At 45.7% G+C, this 23,101-nt stretch overlaps 4 protein-coding genes across 5 annotated transcripts; 1 reads left to right on the top strand and 3 right to left on the bottom strand.

Annotated features, from left to right (window-relative positions):
• Positions 1-670: 670 nt before the first annotated feature.
• Positions 671-2,091, bottom strand: c1qtnf9 (C1q and TNF related 9; the record flags this gene model as incomplete). The annotated part of the gene is made up of 3 exons (XM_083684388.1): positions 671-1,440; positions 1,701-1,763; positions 1,905-2,091. 3 exons carry the CDS (start codon positions 2,089-2,091, stop codon positions 671-673), a joined length of 1,020 nt encoding a protein of 339 aa, XP_083540514.1.
• Positions 2,092-3,141: 1,050 nt separating this feature from the next.
• tagln3b (transgelin 3b) lies at positions 3,142-5,304 on the bottom strand. Of its 2 annotated transcripts, XR_014554156.1 has the most exons (5): positions 5,122-5,301; positions 4,784-4,958; positions 4,343-4,445; positions 3,980-4,178; positions 3,142-3,811 (listed from the first exon to the last, which is right to left on the bottom strand). XR_014554156.1 is itself a non-coding variant. In XM_083667167.1 (4 exons), exons 1-4 carry the CDS (start codon positions 5,299-5,301, stop codon positions 4,037-4,039), a joined length of 600 nt encoding a protein of 199 aa, XP_083523293.1. In that variant the 5' UTR covers positions 5,302-5,304; the 3' UTR covers positions 3,142-4,036. The 2 variants fall into 2 exon arrangements, 1 of the variants encoding a protein (XP_083523293.1); XM_083667167.1 differs by having other exon boundaries at positions 3,142-4,178; positions 5,122-5,304.
• A 2,320-nt stretch (positions 5,305-7,624) lies between these two features.
• Positions 7,625-12,344, bottom strand: abhd10b (abhydrolase domain containing 10, depalmitoylase b). The gene is made up of 5 exons (XM_083677856.1): positions 12,243-12,344; positions 11,298-11,481; positions 10,409-10,520; positions 9,543-9,680; positions 7,625-8,477 (listed from the first exon to the last, which is right to left on the bottom strand). The coding sequence occupies exons 1-5, from the start codon at positions 12,334-12,336 to the stop codon at positions 8,136-8,138; spliced, it is 870 nt and encodes a 289-aa protein (XP_083533982.1). The 5' UTR covers positions 12,337-12,344; the 3' UTR covers positions 7,625-8,135.
• Positions 12,345-13,186: 842 nt separating this feature from the next.
• On the top strand, positions 13,187-21,613 carry ythdf3 (YTH N6-methyladenosine RNA binding protein F3). Its single transcript, XM_083680242.1, has 5 exons — positions 13,187-13,502; positions 13,986-14,010; positions 14,502-14,581; positions 15,405-17,189; positions 19,807-21,613. Exons 1-5 carry the CDS (start codon positions 13,479-13,481, stop codon positions 19,828-19,830), a joined length of 1,938 nt encoding a protein of 645 aa, XP_083536368.1. The 5' UTR covers positions 13,187-13,478; the 3' UTR covers positions 19,831-21,613.
• Positions 21,614-23,101: the final 1,488 nt, after the last annotated feature.

Here is a 23,101-nt window from a genome sequence, read left to right as displayed (position 1 = left end):
ATCAAGATTGAACTAATCGTAACCATAACCGTAAAACACGCCCACAGTAGGATGCGACGCGCTCCATTGAGAAAAAACAGCGTTGCGATGAGAAGCGTCCTCCGACGTCATTTCTAACAAATGAGGAATGCTTTTTAATCTGTTGAGAATGAGTACAGGACCATCCAGTTGGATGTGGTAATGCAAAGCTCAGCGTGTTTCCTCATGCCAATGTGTGATCATGTTCTTAGAAGGCCTACCCATGTAATATTCTCACTACACCAACTGTTAGTTTACTGTATGTGTTTGGATAGCCTACCACAAAGGAGAACATTAATGACAGTGGAAGAGATTTACAGTGGGCTATAATTGGTGAGAAAATCAAACATAACAACTTTGTCACAGTAAAATGTACCTTTTGATGACAAAAACTGAACAGCAGATTAATATGAACTGGACTATCAAAGAAGAGATTCTTTTACAATTCAAATATAACATCCGTTTATATCAATTGTTATATTGAATGGTAAATCAAATGTAAAGCACTGAAATTCTGCATTTGTTATTGCCCAGAATTCCATCGTAGGCTTCTGAAGATCCAGTGGGAATAAACATGATTTCATACACTGACCAGTGGATGTTTTCTCTCAGGCTTAGCCAGGATCAAGTCAATTTCCTGTTTACAAAGTCATTAGGCATCAAAGAGCAGGAACCCAGAGAAGATTGTGTCATCATCCTCGTCCGCAAACAGGCCATTGAAGAGCTCCCTTCCGACCACCTGCAGCCACACCTTGTCCCCCACCTCCAGGTGCAGCACAGCCCCGCCTGCTGCCTGGTCCTCACTGTTCTGGTAGCTGTCCGCGGTGTGGATGATCTTCTCTCCGTTCCTCATCAGGGCCACTTTGACATTGCGGGAGTACACAGTGATGTGATAGGTGAAGTAGTAGGCCCCCGCCACGGCACAGGTAAACCGGCCTGTCAGAGGGTCGTAGTGACGCTGGAGGTTGTAGATGATCTTGTCGAACTGGATCGGTGCATTGGCTGGCGGGAGTTTGGTGTGTTCGGTGAGACCCACTGAGAAAGCACTTTTGTGGATGATGAGTGTTTCCCCCTTCTCGCCCCTTATCCCAGTCTCCCCCCGCGTCCCTCTCTCCCCACGGTACCCAATGTTGCCTTTCTGACCTGGGGGACCGAATTCCCCCTTTGGACCTGGACGCCCTAGAGGTCCCAGAGGCCCCTGAATGCCTCTATCTCCCTGGTGGCCAATTTCTCCCTTCGGGCCCTCAGGCCCATGGGGCCCCACTTCCCCTTTGGGCCCCTGGGGTCCTGGTAATCCAAGCTCTCCCTTCTGGCCCTTCAGACCCGGGGGCCCTGAGACTCCCTGAGGACCCATTTTCCCTGGTGGTCCCTTGTCTCCATTTTCACCCCGTCTGCCCTTAACTCCTGCCAAGCCAGTCACACCTGCAAATCATAAGCCCAGGTTGGACTCCCTGTCTTTTCATGTTTGTCCTCTTTACGAGTTACATTCATATTATTTGTCAATGAAATCCACTGGGGATAGTTTATAGGGGTTAATAGTAGAAGTGCTCCAAATGTAAGTAGGTGCAAAGTGGGGCCATGTGGCTTGTAACATTAGGAGAAAGATTTTCTGCAGATCATATGACAGATCAATAAACTCGAAACTGTCTCAATTGATTTTTCCTTTTATAGGACAGTCTTACCAAGTTCCCCTTTGTCTCCTTTAGGGCCATCCTGTCCTGTTATACCAGTAGCTCCAACTTCACCTGTTCATGAATACAATTATCACGTATGTTCAAAAACATATACATATCAGTGAATGAAATAGATTGCATAGAATCAAAATAACTAGAGATGCTGAATTCTATTGGACCCATTCTATAGAGGAGTCAGTGCTTCTGTCTTACCTCGATCTCCCTTTTCGCCTTTGAACCCGTCTCGCCCATCTCGCCCTGGCATGCCGTTGTGTCCAGGATCCCCTGGTATTCCGGGATGTCCACAAACACATCCATTCTTTTTGACTTCTTCCTCTGCTATGCATCTCACCGCCAGAAGGAGGAGCAAGAGAGTGACACTGAGTCTGATCGCCACCATGGCACTTGAGGTGCCAGTGCCTCACTATAAAACTGCCCAGTGAAGAATACAACAAGATGTAGAATCCAGCTCAACACATTCCAGTTCAAACGTCAGAACACACACACATGCACGCAAACACACACACTGACCACAGTTGAAAGAGCTCGGCTGAACAAAGGAGAGCCCAGTCACCAACCAGAGCCACATAAACTAACCAGTGACATCCTCATGCAAAGCTAGCTGTCCCATTGGTCCAAAACAGCCTTTTCAGGTTACTTATTCTGTCTGCCCCTCTCTGTTACACATCACCAGGACAATGATCAGCTTGGACTGTGCTGGGAATACTTATCGCCATGGTGATTTAAGAAGTACAAGGCAACAAAATAGTTGTTGCTGTGTGTTTCTTCCTGCAGTGTTATAGAGGCAGGAGATGTTTTTGCTGATCTCATGAACTTCTAGACATCACTGCACACTGATATGAGTGACTAGCTCCTCCTCAAAAGGGTAATAAAGTAGAAATGTATTAAGCGCATAATAGAATGAGAGGATGAGGTGAATATTGGATGTCATATTTCCTCTCCCTGTGCTTTAATTGACTGAAATTATTTTGAATGTCAAAGCACTCTGACAAAGTGGCTCTTGGTTAGCCAGGAGAATCATTAACAGTAAAACACAAGACCAGGACACTCTGGATATGGAAATGTTATTTAATGTTATCTCATCTCCCTCATTTGAGACATCAATAGAGCAATGTTGTTACTGTTTGACCCCATCAATAACACCATTGCCATAAACTCTGACCTTTTCAGTTTGTGTTCTAGAGCCCACACCCCTCCCCCAAGTAAATGCCTCTGTGAAGTGTTTGACTTTAGCAACATTCTCCTATCTTCACTGATAACATTCCTTGGAAGGCTTACTTCCTTTTGGTGGAAATTAATTTAGAAAGGTTTTTCCAAACCAAATGGATAAATGAAATGTATCCTTTTCACAAACCACAAAAACAATACTTGAATCCTATACTTTAACATCATTCTTTTATTTTGTCATATTCTCTACACAAGCTTCCAGATATAAACATATTTCATAATGAACATGACGAAAGACATGAAAAAGACATTCAAACAATATCTGGCCTGACCTTAGCATCACTTTCACCTTCTATTTTAAACATCATGGAACATGAATACAAAACACAAGGACACAAATATGTAACCATACAAGATAACGTCACATAATGTTATAATTAAATAAAACAAAATGAGAATTCCTCAGCACTGTGGTAAGTGACATCGTTTATAGGGCATAGTATACAGTCATTAAGTTGATACATACTGTCTTTGTGAACCAGGCACAATGTGATGCTGATTTGGTTAAAGAGGTTTCTTGTCTTCAGACAACAAGACAGTAGAGGCATCATCACTGTTATATGAGGTACAGTGCAGCACAGAGGCACGGTAAACTCTCTCAGATGATAAACAACAAATAACACACAAATCTAAATACTTTACAAAAAAATAACAGAATCATTTAACATGCTATATTATCTTACTGTTTTTTGCTGTAATATTTTGTAATATGTGTAAAATACTATTTGCTTGTTTTGTAGAGAGATGACTCCAGTTTTGGGTCTTTTGGTACGACTCAATGTGACTTCATCCATGGAGGGCAATCTCTAGCAGGACCATATGGTTGGAGGGAGTGGGACCAAGGTGAGGGTTAAGTAGGGTCTCTGGGGTCTCTAAAGAAGGATAAGCAGGAAGCATTGAGGTCTATGGGGTGATGAGCTTTTGGGTTGGGGACACGCAGAAGTGTGGGTTAAGGGGGGGAACAGTGGGGTTGATGGGTGAGGCTCAAGGGGCATGGAGATATTTCCGTTTTAGAGGTTTCTAGTTTCAGTAATAGTTACTTGGGGGGACCCTTGGAGCAGGGTGAGGCTGGGGGGTCAGCTAGCGGCTGGCTGGCTCTACATGATCTGGCGGTGCATGCCGTAGCCTGTCATGCCAGACTGGGAGGCCCCACGGTTGCTGCCCATCTGCAGGCCGATCAGACTCTGGCCCTGACGCAGCTGCTCCTCTGAGAACTCCCGCCGATGCCCCTGGGCTTTCCTGTATGAGTTAACAGGACAGGTACAGGCGAGCACAGGTCACACTGAAGAACCACAATTGTAATCCAGCACTCAGGTGAGACATGCAAAAAGCCAGGAGGAGAGGGGTAAATAAACAGGACTAGATTAGATACAGTGTTTTCTTTCGAAGTGGTCTCTCCTTACCTGTGGAACCAGTCACGGTCGCCACGGTAATGGCCGTCGTCCTTAGTGATGGCAACACTGCCCAGAGCCATCAGGGTTCTTTGCACCGCAGCCATGTCCTTCCCTGTAACCATGAAGTAACAACACACTTGCCAAACAATGAACCCCACCCAAACTGCTAGAACAGGAAAAGCATAAACAAGTTGCTAAATGAGGCTACACCACAAGCACTCTCAGTGAGTCATTACAGAATGTGTTATCAAATATTTGAAATATTTTCATGAACAATTGACAACTCCATGAGTTAACATCATGGATAGGGCTTGCAGACAGAAAGGGGCACTCGGCACCAGAGACAATAATCCTAGCCTCAGCAGCATTGGAGAAGCATGTTATTGTCAGGTATGACATTCAGCAATGTGTTAGGTGTGTGTGTGTGTGAGGTGTGTCAGAGTCTCTCACCTTCCCACAGGTCCACAGTCTGAAAGATGTCCGTCGTGATGACGCCGTAGGCCTCCGTAGCCTGCAGGAACTGGGAGATCTTCTCCATCTGCTTGAAGGCCATCTGAGTCTCCAGAATCTTCTTTATGGGCTCCTTGCCACGCGGGTACAGGCTGTTTATGAGCCTACAGAGAACCTAAGATGACAGAGAGAGAGAGAGAGAGAGTTGGAAAGGGAGGGAGAGAGGGAGGTAAAAAAAAAAAAAAAGAGAAAGCAGGGCTCTTTGTTAAGTTTTAATAGATAGTTTTATTTCACAGGGTGAACTCAGTCCTATTGAGCTACGTTACTCTGACACTCACTGTTCCGTCCATAAGCCAGCTCTGGAAGTTCTCTCTGCCTGGCTGTGGTCGCTCCTGGTTGCCTCCGCACTGTGCCACGATCCAGTCCACCAACCGGGACTCCAGGTCCAGATCATACTTCTGTTCGATCTTCTCCTGCACTTCCCGGCTCAGCCCATAGCTGGGTCCCCTGTTCGCCATGGCTGCTGCTCACCACCTGACCAATACCAGCCGACAGTGTCCCTGCACGACCACAGCACAGTCAGCCTGAAACTGACATACAAATGCAAACATCAGATTTGTGGTTGGAAACTGGTTGAACAGATGAAAATGTGGACCGGACCGCATACATTTGTAAAAACCACCATCATATTATGTCAATCATCTCAATAAATAAACTATTCAATATATTGAATTATATTTATTTATTGTGCATTGATAATAAAATTCAACAAACTTCCTTTGTTCCCTCATTCTTACACCTTTCCTATTATATATCTTAATAATGACACCTGTACCCCTTACAGCTCAGTCACAGCACGCGTATCCCCTGAGAGTCGGGGCTCGACCAGGAATGGGTGTGGTCCTTGGCATCTGTCCCGAAAAGGGACACGTTCATTCTAATAAGATATGGAACTTTGTGCGTGCTGAGCATAACATTACAAAGCAAACCAATACCACTGATAATGCACTGAAGAACAACGCCTATCAAAACTTTCCAGATTTAAAGTAACATAAATTAAAATTAGACATCAAATTATAAATAAATTAGGAAATCGAAAAATTGCAAAATATAGATCTATACTTTCTAGGAAATAATGGATAGCATTTTGGCTTCAAGCCAAATGCAAGTTTCCCAAATTTCTCCTGGCTAATCCACGAAACTATAGCAACAATGACGTTAAATTGCACACCAGTATAAAAACAACGAATGTGTCATGCACGGAATATAATCATTGCAGTGAATACAGGCTCAGGGCACACTTACCACACGGAGGAGGAGGAGGCGATAACGTCCCTTTGGTCCGGTATCCTTCCGTTAATTCTGCTGAGCTGGGCTGGGCAGAGGATGCTGAAGTGCTGAAGCATCCATAAAGCACGGTAACGGCGCGTGCGTGCGTGGGGCTAGGCTCTGGACTGAGTGTCCGGGAGTGGCACGCCACCCTTTTATATGCGGACGCCACGAGGAGGGGATCTCTTGAGATCCATGATACAGAATGCGACATGACACCACCACAGGAGATGGGCAAAAAGCCCCCATTCTGCTAGAGTAGCCTATATAAACGGACCCTCATCATCGTACCCATGAATAATTTCAAAGAGCACAATAACATTTGCACTCAATGCTGAATTTTGACTTACTCTAAAACTTGATGCATCCGAGAAAGACAATGTGAGAAAATAAATCATGTACAATATTTTTTTATGATTTTTATTTGGCCAAACAAGGCCATTAGTGCCTCTTGCAGCCTGACACTCTGTTTCAATAATGAGAGCAATTACTCTGCTTTAATTGGGTTACAGTTAATTGAGTTGGATCTGCTCTGCAGAATGAAGCTGGGCCGGTGTACTGTTCTACAAGGACACACACTATATTCTCCAAACTGCATAATAGAATATGAGAAATAGTAGGAATGATGTATGAAGGTAATTTCCAGAATGAAATGTACGAACAATAAAGGTAGTGTTCAGATGCTTAGCTTATCTGTGAAAACGAACATAATACCATTTGTCAGACAAACGTCATTGTATCAGTGTGTGTGTGTGTGTGTGTATGCATCTCCAGCACAGCAATTTGCTTCAGCCAACGTATCAATCTACCAACTGGTCAGGTCTACATACCTACATACAGTAACCCTGGCCTTTTCACCCCCTGATGCGTGCTCATGTTTGAACGATGTCCTCTGGTGTCTGTTTGGACGCGGAGGTGACTGATTGCACACCTTCTGTATATGAGTGAAAGGTCACAGCAGCAGTTAGCAGATCTGAGAGAGAGAGCTACTGCTACACTGCTGTGTTTCGCCCCATTGAACACAGTCCAATGGCCAATCACATGTTAATCAACAGCCCAGCCGCTCCACCAGGACTGGGCTCTCCATTACGAAAGACGTACACAGTATGGATGTAGAGGTTGTATAAGGGAACGTTCTGCTTTAAACATCAATCAGAAATGACTATCCTTCAGGGATCCTTGGTAGTTATTCTAACACGTATAATATTTGGACATGCGGATAAGGTGCGATGCAAATTAAAACTTCAACATTTAAATTTACGTTCCCTCTTACAGGTTCGTTGTTTCCTTTGAATCATTTTGACAGACTGTCTTCTCTGTGTTTGTAAATCACTATATTTCGAGTCTGTTCTATTCTAAGGCACTATATGTAGATCTGGATAGTGTGTGTGAATATGTATACATGCCTCACTGCCTCAACAGCCACACATCACAGTGTGTGTGGTACCTGTGGGTGCTAAGACTTCAGACATGGCTCATTTATTTGTACAGTAAGAGAAGAGACCTGCACCATGGTGTGCAGAGGCTTTATTGCAAAACGGGAGGAACGTGGTAAAAAAGGCACAGGAGAAGTATGAGGTCTGGCAAAAGGACCAGGATGTTCTGTCAGACAAACAGAGGCAGCAGCAGCAGCAGCAGCAGCAGCAGAAGTAGTCCTGTAAAGGTTTACCAAAACAACACTGCACATCGTAAACTGGAACGAGTAAAAACACTTTCCGTAAGGTATGAGGGACCAGGCTTCAGACGCCCTCCTTCTCAATCACAGTTTATACTTTTGGTGCTCTTTATCCCTCGCTCGCTCGCTCGCTCCCTCGCTCTCTCTCTCTCTCTCTGTAACAGCACATTGAGGACAAACTGGGTAAGAGGAGACTGGAAGGAAGGAGGGGAGATTAGAGTGGGGGAAGGGATCATATTTGGCAGGGAGACAGGGCCAGCGCCATTGGGTGGGTGGTGGGTGGGGGCTTTACCAACTCACGAGACCCCTCCTCTCCTCTCCCCCCAGTCTCTCAACCCCCCACCCCACTCAAACCAGAGTGGTCAGCTTGTCTATGAGGTCATCGATGGTGTAGACCATGAGCTTGATGTCGTCCTTCTCTGCCATGCGGTGTTGGCCGTGCCGGCGCAGGATGACGTCCACGTCGGGGCTGAGGACGCGCTCGGCCACCTGCATGGAGATGTGCCAGGGCACCTCCTCGTCCTTCAGCCCGTGGATCATCCTCACAGGGCAGGTGATGGGGAGGGGGCTCTGCAGCACGCAGTGGTTCTCCGCCTCGCTCAGGAAGTCCATGCTGAACGTGTACACGCCCTCGTCGCTATGCTTGGTGGGCACCGACCACGAACCCTTCTCTTCAAACTCCTTACGGGCCTGTGTGGAGAAAGGGTCCGAACAAAACAAAACAAAGACAATCAGGCTATGTTATACCAATGGGTGAACTGACACCATTTCAAACAAGCATCTAAGTTCATTTAACACCATCCAAAAAAGCTGAACATTTCTGCATGACAAGCACACAACTCACCACTACATTCACTACAAAAGACCCCACCACCATTGGCACTCAGATACATGTGAAGGCAGCTATAGCACTATACAGCTATAACACACAGCTACAGCTATAACACACACCATCATCAGAACATAACACCAGAGAAGACCTCGTGTTATTATGGTCATCATTTTCGATAACACTGCAACGCCGCAGCACAGGGCACACCAGACACATTAGCGATGGTCAGGCAGCATCATAACTGCAGGCCACACACCATCGGTACGCCATACAATTGTGACACGTATTTATTTTTAAAAACGTATTTTTTTGACTGAGTACTTGTTTCTAACTGCCGAAGTTAAATAAGAGATGGAAAACTACAGCTGAGCACACAAAATAATATATCACTGATCAGACAAATTAGCGTGGGAAAGGTGCTTGTGTGATCTATACAATGTTGTCAAGTTGTCCGACGCATGCTTTTTTTCCCCCCTCCATGAAAGTGTAAAAGGTACATAGGCTACATACATACTCGTGTGTAGGCTGCATGAGGACTACGAAGGAAAAGGGTCAACTGCTACTCTTGCGTCTGCTTGAAGAGAAGGCAGAAAAGTGAAAATATAACCTGACTAAAGGCTACAATTTCTCCAACACCACACTGTAGGTGACTGCCTGGGACTGGGTCGGAGCTCTAAGGTGCTCAGGGGCTGCGGGGGCCTCCACTATTCCAGTGGGTGTGTGTCAGAGACTGGGGAAAGTGAGAACCCCCTGAGCATCACACAGTCGGCTGCCATTTCATGTTTTTTGTTTCGTTTTTTTTAGCTCAGCCTCTTGGGCCAACCGGCTCGCCCGGGGTCCCTGGGCCTCAGCCCTGGTAAACCTGTGCATTCATCCAGAGCTGTAGTCTGAAGTATGTCCTGTCCAGTGATGTTCATTCTCACCTCTATAGGAAGTGACTTGAAGGCTGTGACGAAGTGGTCTGCTGCCGTGGAGATGCCCACCAGAGCTGCAGTCTTCTCAGGCCGGGCGATGGCGGTCAGCAGCATGAGCCAGCCACCCATACTGGAGCCCACCAAGATCTACACAGAGGGACCATGGGAAAACCAGGAGGGAAACATGAAAGATGTGTTGACCTGGAGGAGCGTCTAGGCAAAAGTGGTTTCTTCTCCTGGTCTCCTTTCGCGTCCATTTACACTGACAGTAAAGAACGAGATGGAGGAAACTATAGTAGTGGGCATCTTTCAGATTGCTTTCACCTAGCTTAGTGTTTTCAGATCAGTGAAATGTAGGAGAGGAGACAGGGAGAGTAAGCCACTTTAGACTTTGAATATCAATATCAACTGGGGGAATCAGTCCCTGTTTGGCACCAAGGCACTGCCTCCTCAGTTACAGATAGAGACCAACCCAAGACAAGGCATTGGTCCTTGGTGACTTGGTGATTAAAGAGATACTACAGAGTTTTTTTCACCAATTCTTCACAGTTTAAGGCCAACCAAATTAACAACAACTTCTGCTCATGGGAGTGGGCGGTATGCCCCTCTCTGTCCAATCAGTTAAAATGGGGACCAGGTTTTGGCTTGTGAGCGCTGATTTTAGAACTACTATGTGTAGCACAGTGCCCTCTTGTGGAATAATGTGGCAATATAATCACAATGCAGCGACAAGCAAACACATGAAGGTAATAATAACAGTCTTTACCATTCCAGTTTAAATCTGGACTGGACAGCCTAAATTTAGTCTGAAGAGACTAAACCATGCCCTTCACATAGTTTCCACACGATTCATGATTCACAAGGGAGGGGTTCACCTGTGGCCCTTCTGCTAGTTCATCCAACACAAAGAGGACATCTTTCTTCCAGGTGCCGATTGTCCCCTCTGCAAACACACCCTCTGAGGCCCCATGGCCTGTGTAGTCAAACCTGAGGAACCACAGACAAAACCAGCTATGAGTACATGACCGTACCAATAGAAGACATGCATTCGACATTTTATGTGTGTGTGTGTGTGTGTGTGTGTGTGTGTGTGTGTTATGTGTGTTGCTTCTAAATTTGCTTTCATTTTTCTGTCTATTTAGGGACAGACACTGCAATGCATCTGGCTTGTAGAAATGTCAATATATCAACTCAAATAAACACATAAATGAAAGAAATAATGATCCAAGAAGGGAAACACAAATAGAATGTGTGCCTGGGTGCCAATCTACTTCTGTTTTAGCAAACTTTGCTTCGAGCACACACTCCGAGCTAACAATTCGATGGCGCGGGTGGGGGTAATTCAAGTTGAGGAGTGAGTTCACCATCTCAACTTGGTAACACTCCCCCCTCAAACTCACAACACCGCAGCAATCTCCGTTTGAATCTGAATCACCCACCAATGTAACAGGCGTCACGCTACCTCAAACAGTATTGCTTCCTCACACTCCGAGCTTACACAAGTCTGGAACCTGCGTCCTCTGTATTGCCACATGTGACTGTCACTGAAATACCCGATGTGATCTAGCCACAATACCGAAATGCTAACAATTTCAATATGGGGGTGGGGGTTTTTCAACTTGAGGAGTGAGTTTACCATCTGAGCTGTCGGTAACATGGCAAGGCAACAAGGCAGCAGTTGAATGCAGAAACAGTCAGGCAACTTGGCTGCCCTAGTAACTCAGGGGTGTTAAGTATTTCAGATGAGTGACCCATTTGGTTTACCTCAGATATGAGTGGCCTAACGACTTGCAGAACTCTTCCAGGGCCTCTGCTTTCAGCCCGTTCATGTTGGAGCCATACCCAGGCAGAAAGACCACGCCTGGGCTCTTCCCCTTCACTTTGCGGTAGGCCAGCTTTGGAAGGTCTGACCGAGTCGCATACTGCACAGTGGACTTCTGCCTTACTCCTATTAGACACACAAACACACACAAAGTCAGGACATCATTTATATGAATCCATACAATTCCGAACATGCAAAGGAATATAGACAGCTTGAAGAAAAAGGGAATCTCCTGTTTATTAATACGTTTTAAAATACATTTTAGTTGTTCATCCACATCTTAAAATCTGGGCAAGGCTTTAATCATCTTCTAGTCAGCTGATCATTCTTATGTAACATTTGGCAAAAAAATATCTGGGCCAGACTTGTGTTGACAACATCATTGAATCGCGAATCTCTAACTATGATTCAAAACCATCCACGTCGAACATTTTGTAGGCCCTACAACATAAATACATAATTAACAATAAAAGCAAATAATAACGCTAATGAGTTTAACTATGGGAAGGTAACAGCTGTCGTTCTGCGCATTAAACTATGCAAACATTGCGTTCATGTTGAATAACCACCTTATTCACATGCGTTTAAGTTAAACTCTTTCCGCAGGTTACTAAAGCTCAATAGCATATTAATAGCCTACATCAGGGTAGTGGGGGGGGGGGGTCGCACACATTGACATGGGGGGTCACACGTTCCATACCCATCCATAGCACTTTACGATCTGCGTAAAAGCGCAGATGCTGCTCACATTACATACTCTCAAGTAAAGCAATACATTCAGATGACGGGGCCTGTCTGTGCCACACCCCCTTCAGTGATTTTAAGTTCCATATTCTGTCTATTTTTAAGTTAAATCGCTATCCCTTCATCTGTAGTTTAGTACTGACCTCCCAGACATTTTGGCGAGAATGTAGCGACTCCTCCATTGTTCAAAATCTGAGAAAGTCCTTTGCGGCAGGACCTCAGCGCGACGGCGGCCATACTGCTCCGCCAGCCACTGTGGAAATAACGCGAGAAGAGCAAGGTTGTGCAGATAATGAAGCGCAACTCCTCTTTGACTGATGTTGCTCCATCATAGCATAAACTGAGATAATGTGAAAAAATTATTAATTAAATGCCTAGGCCTATCGGCTACAATCGAGGCACAATCCTAAGGCTACATTGGTGTGAGTCAAGTCATCAAAGTTCTTTCTTGTTTCCCTAATTAAGTTAAACAGATGTATTAATGTTTCATCATCCTTAATGAGTTTATTCAGCCTTAGAAGTAGAATTCAATTGAGCAGCTTTCTATGTGTGGTTAACGCAAACCTTACCGCACTAAATATCAACTGACCTCAATTAACAGTATAATAAAATGCAACAACTCAGGAGAGGCTCAATATTTGGGTACTTTATCAATCTTATTACTTTCATATTCAGTAAAAACAATATGCCCTCTTGGGGTTGTTGTAGCTTGCTATACACACAAGAAGAGAGACAGATGGTTCTGACAGACTGACAGTGACTTTATTTTATTTTATTTAACCTTTATTTATATTGGGGAAACACACTGAGACCAAGGCATCTTTTGCAGGTGCACAACATTTACACAGACTGATTGAATTGATTGCTAGTGTCTGTCAACGACATCTGGTCTGTGCCCATAACACACTATTGCTATAGGCAGATAAAAGTCGCCTGTGCCAACGGTTAAAAAGTCTACCATGTCTTCTGAGACATGTCATGTGCAGTATGACTGTCAGTCTGGGTGACATGCACTGGTAAAATGACTCAGAACGTCACAGGCGGAAGGTCATGGAGCAATAGAACGGAAGCGAGAGTAATAGCCCATCCGCCATTGTGGAATAGAGTAAGGGATATTCCAATCAGGCGATAGGCAGTTCCAGAGTGAGTGATACATTGTAACATCAATAAGATCGGAAAACATTTAACATCGCGTACAGATACAAAGTCGCTATCCTTCGCAACGGAGAAACATTGTTGCAAAGATCTGCCGCCTGGAGAAAAACGCCGCCTTCACATACTGATTGGATAACCCGAGACGAGAGAGAAAAACACCAGAGTGCAGAAGCAGGAGAAACCGTGGACAGTCACAAACAGCAATCAGTTTCGGTTCCTGGAGGATGTCTGCGACCACTGTCGATCAGGTAGGCCTGATATTTTTGTCAAGTTGACAACCTAGTGTCGTTAACAATGAACGTTCCAATCGGAACTTTTGTCGACACTGCCAGCTGCTCTCATTTAGTGCAGCATGATCACATAGCAAAAAAGTCTTTGATATATGATAGCTTGCTGTTATGTAGGCCGACTCTTGAAGCACCGACTGTACATCCGTAGTGTACATCGCCAACTCCATCCGTATCCGTTTCTGTACTCATTAGGTACAATGCGGCACGTTTACTGGATGTGATTGTGCGTTTGACATCCGGTCAATAATGCAAAGCCGTATGTCTTGGGTCTGAGACTGCGCTTTCCTGGCCGCTGTTCTGAGTTATTCCCGCCTGTATGCACACCTCACATTTGTGTCATACCACTGGTTGTTTTTCCTCTTGAATGTTAACCTTATGTAGGCTATGCAATCTGACAACCCCTCTCTCTTCCCTCTATGCACTCTGACACACTGATACCAGAGACCCAAAGGACAAGGAAATAAAGGTACGTATGTCACATCATGTTTTTATGACAACCCAACATTATAACAGTAATCCTGCATGCAAGATTCCATCATTTTGACACATACAAGACAATTCTACTGCTTGGGTCCTATACAGAGTTTAATCTGTTGTCTATAGCACTAGAGACATACCTCATTCAGTGTATGTTTTGGTTGTAATAATGATGACAAAGAAAATAGTGTCACTAAAACACTTTTGACAACCCCTCAACCTTTTCTGTTCTTGATGGTGACATCAGTCAAAAGTAGGTGAACTACCTTACTCCTACATTGCTGTGCTTGTCATGATGTCTCCATCCATGTATTTCCCTTATGTACTTTATTGCTTATAGATGTTTTCCCAGTGACCTAAAAGAGGCCAGGGGCTCTCTGCCTCATGGTTGAACTTGGCTGTGTGCCTGTGGCTGTTGCCCTTGATTTCTCTGAGCCTTGTGTATGTATACATACAAATGCCTACTTCTCCCTGTTACAGTGCAAAACGGATCAATGCATCAGAAGGATGGTGTGAACGATGATGACTTTGAGCCTTACCTAAGCAGCCAGACAAATCAGGTGAGTCTACCCACCACTCCTCTCACTTCTGCCACATGAAGGCTCGTCATTGCATAGAGATAAGAGAGGAGGACATGTTGTCGAACTCATTTAGTGCCAAGGGTGTCCCCAACTTGTCAACATTCTAGAGTGCCAAGGGTGACTTTATTCACCAAAAATTCATAAATTATGACGCTTCATTTTGCAGCCAATCAAAGTATCGCTGCTAGGAAAATACCACATAAAACACTCGACACGCTAGGTGGTGAGTGTTCTGGAATTTTTTGGCAGTTAGTGACTAAAACACTGTCAAGGGTTTGTCTTATAGTGGTAAAGGGTCGTGCATAGAGGGTAAACACTTGAAATAAAGTGCTGACACCAATGAAAGAGCCACTGAATGATAATCACTTTAACACTCATTTTGAAATGGAAAATGTATTACGGATTATCTGTGATAATGAAATGATTGTTGATTGTGGAGTTTAGCTTGTGGGCGGTTGATCGCATGCTCCCTCCTACAGAATTGCTATATTGCACTGCAAACCAAGGACGACTGGCTATAGGCTATGCGAATTTTCCCACAGTATAAATAAAACTACTATATATTGATTGTAGGTTCTTCTTCTTCTGCAGTCTCCACTTGTTGCTATGGGCAACAGATCTTGTGATATACTGTAACTGGTATCCATCAAGACACACCAAAAGCAATGCTCTCATTGCTCTCATTAAAAGAAACATAGGGCCCGGGGCTGGGATATGAGCTTTGAAAAGAGGCTCAGATTAGGTTTGCATTGGCCTCAATCACAGAGTTTTCCTTCTGACACTGTTTCTCCCGCCTATACAGAGTAACAACTACCCACCAATGTCTGACCCCTACATGCCCAGCTACTATGCTCCATCCATCGGGTTCCCCTACTCCCTGGGGGAGGCCGCCTGGTCCACCGGTGGGGACCCCCCCATGCCCTACCTGACCACCTACGGACAGATGAGCAACGGCGAGCACCATTTCATCCCTGACGGGGTGTTCAGCCAGCCGGGAGCCCTGGGCAACACCCCGCCCTTCCTCAGCCAGCACGGCTTCAACTTCTTCCCTGGCAACGCAGACTTTTCCACCTGGGGCACCAGTGTCTCTCAGGGCCAGTCCACACAGAGCTCTGTCTATAGTAATAGCTACGGTTACGCCCCCAGCTCCTTGGGCCGGGCCATTGCTGACGGACAGGCAGGCTTTGGTAGTGACACCCAGCTCAGTAAGGTCCCGGTGCTGAGCAGCATCGAGCAGGGCATGACTGGGTTAAAACTAGGCACGGACATGGGGGCAGCTGTCACCAAAACCGTGGGCTCTCCTCTGGGGGGTACGGTGGGCATGAGCAGCATGGCGGCCAATAATATGCCTCCGTCTGTTAGTTCATCCGCCCCCAATCCCACCTCCTGGGCAGCCATTGCTAGGAAGCCGGCGAAGCCCCAGCCCAAGGTCAAGCCCAAAGCCAACATGGGGATGGGAGGCCCAGCCATCCCCCCGCCCCCAATAAAGCACAACATGAACATTGGCACCTGGGACGATAAGGGCTCCCTCAACAAGCCCCCCTTAGCTCAGGCCATGATGCCCCCCCAGAGCATGGTGCAGCAGCCCCTCATGGGCCAACCCCAGCCCCTGCTGCAAAGCCCTCTGCCCCACCAACACCAACATCAGCCCCAGCACCAACATCAGCCCCAGCACCAACATCAACACCAACACCAGCATCAGCACCAACACCAACCCTTCCAGCTCCAATCTCTCCAGTCCCCCCAACACCCCCAGCACCCCCAGCAACTGCCCCCAGGCCCCCCTCACCCTCACCCCCACCAACACCAACACCAACACCCCCACCCCCACCAACATCTCTCCTCCCAGCCTGGCCCACCCCAGCCCCTCCACCAGCACCAACACCCCCAGCACCCTGCCCCTCCCCAGAACCGCTGGGTGGCCCCCAGGAACCGGGGCGCTGCCTTCAACCAGGGCGGCGGGGCGGAGGGCTTTGGTATGGGCGCGGGGGTCCCCCTCAGTGCCTCCCCCTGCTCCGGAGAGGTCCACCCCGTACTGGAGAAGCTCCGCACCCTCAACAACTACAACCCCAAAGACTTCGACTGGAACTTGAAAAACGGACGCGTGTTCATCATCAAGAGCTACTCTGAGGACGACATCCACCGCTCCATCAAGTACTCCATCTGGTGCAGCACGGAGCACGGCAACAAGCGTCTGGACGGGGCCTACCGCTCGCTGGGCGCCAAGGGGCCCCTCTACCTGCTGTTCAGCGTCAACGGCAGTGGCCACTTCTGCGGCGTGGCGGAGATGCGCTCGCCCGTGGACTACAATGCCTATGCCGGCGTCTGGTCTCAGGACAAGTGGAAGGGCAAGTTCGAGGTGAAGTGGGCGTTCGTCAAGGACGTGCCCAACAACCAGCTGCGACACATCCGGCTGGAGAACAATGACAACAAGCCAGTGACCAACTCCAGGGACACACAGGAGGTGCCTCTGGAGAAGGCCAAGCAAGTGCTCAAAATTATCGCCACTTTCAAGCATACCACCTCAATCTTTGATGACTTTGCACATTACGAGAAGAGGCAGGAGGAGGAGGAGGCACTGCGGAGGGTGAGAGAGCACGCTACACACACACACACACACACACACATACACACACTCACTCACTTAGAGCTGAGAACATTAGCTGAGAGCAAGAGTGTCTGAGACTGATCTGACTGTCTATGTGACACTGTCAATGTAAACATGATCAGTGAGTATAGTGTGGGTTGGTGTCTATCTCTGGCCTTCACATGCTCCATCTGTCACTGCTCTGAGGGTGGTGATGTACATGAACTGAATGAACAGTCCTGGGTAATCTGCACATCCCTCTGGCATGTCAGCATCTTATCAGTGCCCATCATTGCTCCAAAGCCCGTCAGCGGGTCTGGGAAACCCAAAGTGTCGTCGTCCATCTTGTGCCGTTGAGAGTGTGATGATTTGTTCAACTGGAGTCCGACACACGGGGGGTTTCCTGAAATAGCCCGCATTCCTGGCATTCCTGGTCTCAGACAAAGGCAGAAGTGGGCTCTGATCTGCCTTTGAACGCCAGGCCTCTCTGCACTTACAGGCTCCTCATGCTTGATTAGCCTTTAACAACATAAGCCCGCGCCCTGTAATGTGTGCCTAATGTGCTTGGCACAGCTACCCTGGGTTTTTATGGTTTTTCGACATGTTCAGAAGGGACAATTTAGGTTTAAGTTTAGAAAAGAAAACAGGATTTCTGTGTATTTTCAGGCATATTATCAATTTGGTCAAACACAGAGTATATTATACACTATCATGTGTTTGTTATTGTTTGATTAAAAGGCAAACACAAGGGATGTGCCAGATTGGAATTCAGAATCAAATAAAAAAAAAAAAACCCTGTTAGCTTAGCTAACACTCCGTACACATTCCTAAGTAAACAGGAATATGCTAATCTCATAACATAAAAAAAAACAACAACACACAACCTGTTTTCCTCGCCCCTCTCTCCATCGGTGGAGCTACTCTGGATGCTGTATCGACTCAGAGCTCCTGACCTTGTTAATATGCACCAGGTTACACTCTCATAAATATTTCAAGTCAATGTTTTCGGGGCTCTGAAAACAACCTGTCAGTGGAAAGCGTGTTTCATCCAGAGCGGTGCAGGCGCTGCGCTGCGCTGCTTTTGTAGCGCTGACCTCCTACATGACAGAGGTGGCCTGACAGAGGCCTCGCCCTCCCCTGCCTGACAAGGTTAATTGTTCTCCATTGTTGGGGCCTCTCCTCGAACTCTGAGGGGTGTCAAGCGTAACGGCCTGTACTGTAGCTACGTTCCCCAGTGGAAAGTTTAACTGTTTGGTGCTGAGTGATGCTAAGCTAACTGGTGTTAGTGGTTTGTTTTGTGGTGATTTTTTACTAAACTGAGACTGTAGAATAGGGATCGGATGATTAGATGAAAGGTTTGGGTCAATGAACCAACATTTTTGGAGAAGAGGAGAATATGTTACGTGTCACATTGTAAACAGTTGCTTAGTTAATTCAAACAATAATGTTGGCAGCACCATAACCCGTTAGTGGGTCAGTAGGATGATGTTGATGTTAGGAGAGGTGGTCTATACCCTCAGGTGAGTGGGATGAAAGCAGGTCTCTATGGACAGTGAGACACTAAGGAGGCCTTTGTTTCCCACCCAAGCCACGCTGAGCCCTAGCCCCAGTGAGAGCAGCTCTGCTGGGGATAGAGTTACACTGGGGGCCACGGTCTTTATTGGGCCTTCCCCAGCCCACTGACATGGACACCATCTGGCCCTCAAAGGCAACACTGTTTCACATGGGAAATGGGACAAAGAGTCACCCTCAGTCTATTCAGTGATATTAGCTCTTGAAGATTCTTTCCAAATCCTGTTTTTGAATTTCATTGTTTTTTAGTTTTTTTTTTAGACAAGCTCAAGTTTACTTACACAGCTTACGTGGAAAGGAATTGTGTGTGTGTGTGTGTGTGTGTGTGTGTGTGTGTGTGTGTGTGTGTGTGTGTGTGTGTGTGTGTGTGTGTGTGTGTGTGTGTGTGTGTGTGTGTGTGTGTGTGTGTGTGTGTGTGTGTGTGTGTGTGTGTGTGTGAGTAAGTGAGTAAAGTGTGGGACTGCACTGACAGTTGTGTGTCTTCTCATGGCTTTAGAGTCAGCAGAGCAGAGCAGCGGTGCATTGCTTCTCTCTTTCTCTCAATGATTGAAGGTGTCTTTGAACAGTGGAGGTGGCTCTGATTAACTGTGCCATGATTGATTAGTTCTCCTGCCTGCTTATTAAAATGAGTACAGACAGGAGCGGTAAGGGCTTACTAGTGTATGCAGAGAGTACGGGGGAGATGGGGGAGGAGATTGGTTCATGTCTATGCACTAGTCATCAGCTTATGAAAAGCACCCACCCATCCCTTAAACAAAACCTCCTTTCTGACAAGTAAAGATAAATAAAGTAACAAGCCTCCAACAGGAAGTCAGGATTTGGCCCATAGATATTTTAGCTCACAATGAGGACCATTATCACTTGGAGTATTGTCACTCGGTGTGATCACATGAATAGAGGCATACAAGAAGGTCAAAAAAATGTTATGGCCCCCCAGGATGTTTTGTAGCAATCCATGTTTTTTTTTGTTTTATCTCCCACCAATACCAATTCCATTAATTATCTATCTATTTCTCTCTCTCTCTCTCTCTCTCTCTCTTTCCAGGAGAGGAATAGAAATAAACAGTAACCTTCCAGAGAGTTCCCTGCTAGAACTGCAACACTAATGACGTAAAGTAGGACCTTTAATAATAGCCTAACCACAAGGAAGAGAGGGTCGCTCCATTCTCCCTGCTGAAGAAGACGACGACGATGTATCTGAACACTTGAACACGACGACCACGACCACGGACTCATCTGTATCTGTTGGCTGGTGCATCTACCCCTGTGCTCCTGTCTCACAAGAAAAACAAAAGAACATAACTCACTTAAGACTATCTTAAAGCACTTTCAATCCTTCTAAAAGAAAAAAAAAGCCTCTACCAATACCCTTAACTCTCTCTCTCTCTCTCTGTCTCTCTCTCTCTCTAACTCTTTTCGCTCTCTGTCTCTATCTTTCTCGCTGGACTTCTGTTTGTTATGAACTAACTGACTAACAAGTGTAGTTGGTTTTCTGAGGATTTCATCAGACTTATTTGTAGTTTGTTTGTTTTGTTTTTTTAACAACTCAAATTTTTGGGGAACAGATTGAGCTCCCCACATTAGCGCCTTCGGAAGAGATTTAAAGATAACATGTATAATGAGATATTTTACTTGAACCTGTATTCAGCTGCCTGACTATTCTCAGACAGATTATGATTGATTGACAGGTGAGACAAATGACAGATATAACACCCACAATCATGCCAATCATTAGACGGACCCCACCCTCCCTCCTTCCCCCGCCCCTTCCTTTCTGCATTTGTTTCTGTGTACCAAAAGATGACGATTATGCAGAGTGCCGGTGAATACCAGCTTATGGACATGTTTGTTTTTCTCTCTCGTGATTATGTCATACTGAAGTGCATTTGTCTGAGGAGAAATCTGCTCGGTGGCAACGGTCGCCGCGGTAACTGTCGTAACTGTCGTTGCTCTGATGTTAACGTACTGTACTGTACCTCAGGCTAAAGCTCTCTGTCTCTAAAGAACTCGTGTTGCTTTTGGGATGACCCCCATTATCCCTTCCTGCTTGGCCAGAGTGGGGTTTTCCCAAAAGTAGAACATCACCAAGGAAGTGACAGTTTTCTCCTCTAGGTGACTCACTAGCGAAATAAACATTACTCATGTTTAGCGATACACATGTTTTTGAGTTTTTACTTATGGGGAAAGGGTTGTGTGTTTGGACCTGTAGTATGGGTGAGAGCATTAACTATGTTATTAACCAAACGTGTTGTAATGCATGACAGTTATGTGTCCTGACTGAATAAAATATATCAATTAATATCGTTATGAACACATTTCACAAGCCATGAGGCCATACAATAAGGCTGAGGTTCCCATTGGAGTTGGAAGAATGAGGCCCATTTGTTGTCACTGTGATGGACATGCAAGACCTTGCAGGTTTGATGTTGTGAAGGAAGGAGGATGAGGGAAGGTAAGTATTGAGGACGATCAGGACATAGACATGACTACAACAACACTCCTACTGTAAACATGGGCAGAGTGTCTTACCAACATCTGTAAGCCATATACTGTACTGTAATTAGAGACCATGGTATTTCCTGTTTGTGCTCTTTAAAATACCTCCTCCATAGATCCTGATGGGGTTGTTGCATTGTGAGAGAGAATTCACACAAGTTGCTGGCAAATGTCTCACTCCCAACAGTTTAATTAACAATTTTCCTAAAGGTTTTCCTTCAAGAAGTCCCCATTCCTAGCTTTGTTTTGACTGATACACATCTTATATTGCAGTAACTCAACATTGTGTGTGTGTGTGTTTGTGTCCCTATTCAAATAAATTGTAGAATAAATAAATTGGGAGCAATATGAATGTATTGACCATATAAATAATTAAAGTATCTTGGCACAAATGTTTTACTGTAACTTATTTTTGCATAGGAGTTCAATTTTCTACTTTCTTGAACACAAGGTGCCGTAAGTGAATCAGGTTGTGATTGTGTGTTGTTTTACTGATGGTGTCAAGCTCACACGTGAGGGACATTGTGTGAGAAAAAATAAGGACATTCTCTCATGGGGTGGCATTCTTTGACTTCTTGGATATGTAATAGACAAAGGCTCATGAGGAAATGACACAGAATGCCTCTTTAAATTATGTATAAGAGGTGAACAATAATGCACAAAGACACATGAAAGGACCATAAAGATGATTTCTGTGTTAGGGAACCAGCATTTTATAAAATACAAAACCCCCCCACAAATAATGTTCAGTTCTGCAAAAGCACCCGCAACTCACACCCCACTCAATTGGCTTCAGTATGTAGTTTCCAATATGTCCACCAGAGAGTGCCGTCGTATCATTTGCAACCAATCGACTCCCAAGTCTAGTGCTATGGGTTCCATGTCTCCCTGTGATAGGTCTCCTTTCTAGAAACCCCCACAATGCCCTCTTCTTATGTACCAGCCCTTCCAACCCCTCCAGATGCAATTACACCAGGAGCAGGGCCACTTGTTGTGCAAACTGCAGCTTTGTCAGAGCAATTAATGCCGGCTTGCCAAGTGTGTCCTTCTATGGAGAGAGAGAGAGAGAGAAAGAAAGAAAGAAAGAGGAAAGGGAGAGAGAGAGGGAGAGATTGAGAAATCCCTCTTTGTGTCTGACGAGGGGGGATAAAGAGTTGTAATTATAACGGAGGAGGCTTTGGATTGCGACTTTTTCTGTCCTCCTCTGTGTTAATGTGTGCATCCATCAGGCCTCTGCAGACAGCCTCTGAAAGGACCACACACTTCCCTCCGCCTCAGTTCTTCTGTGAACACGGCAGCCAAAGCAGCCTGCCCTATTAATAGCCAACACAATGCTCCGCTCACAATTACCGGTTGTTGCACGTGGCAGTGTTGAGATGCACAAAGGACCAAGTATGCTAATGGAGGTTTAATTTCAGATCTCTTTAGAGCTGTGTGCGTGACTCCTACCTTGTTCGTTCAGAGGTTAAATTAGCCTTGTGGCAGGTCTCTCACAATAGAGATCACACCCTCTGATATTGACTCTGTTACTGTAGTCAACACCTTATGATGTGATTTTGATAGCACTTGAATTCATGCATCACAGGCCTACTGTATAGTGTGTGTTTGGATGTGTTTATGAGGAGGTTCATATTGTGTTTATGGGTATTTGGCTTACACTGGCCTTGGTTGGACTGGTTTTCTATGATCGTAGTTTTTTAACAATGAACTGTGTTACGGTTCTATTACCTGTGGTCAAAACCCATCCAAAGGGGATGCCAAACTATCATTTCAAAACCATTCAAACGTCTTCTACTTTTCAGAACAGGGATCCAATAGAATGGAGATGAGAGGGAAGGAGACTT

The sequence above is a fragment of the Argentina silus genome (genome assembly GCF_951799395.1).
Source record: "Argentina silus genome assembly, chromosome: 1".
NCBI classification, from domain to species: domain Eukaryota; kingdom Metazoa; phylum Chordata; class Actinopteri; order Argentiniformes; family Argentinidae; genus Argentina; species Argentina silus.
The sequence above is the reverse complement of the archived record's forward strand: the minus strand, read 5'-3'. Positions and strand labels throughout refer to the sequence as shown.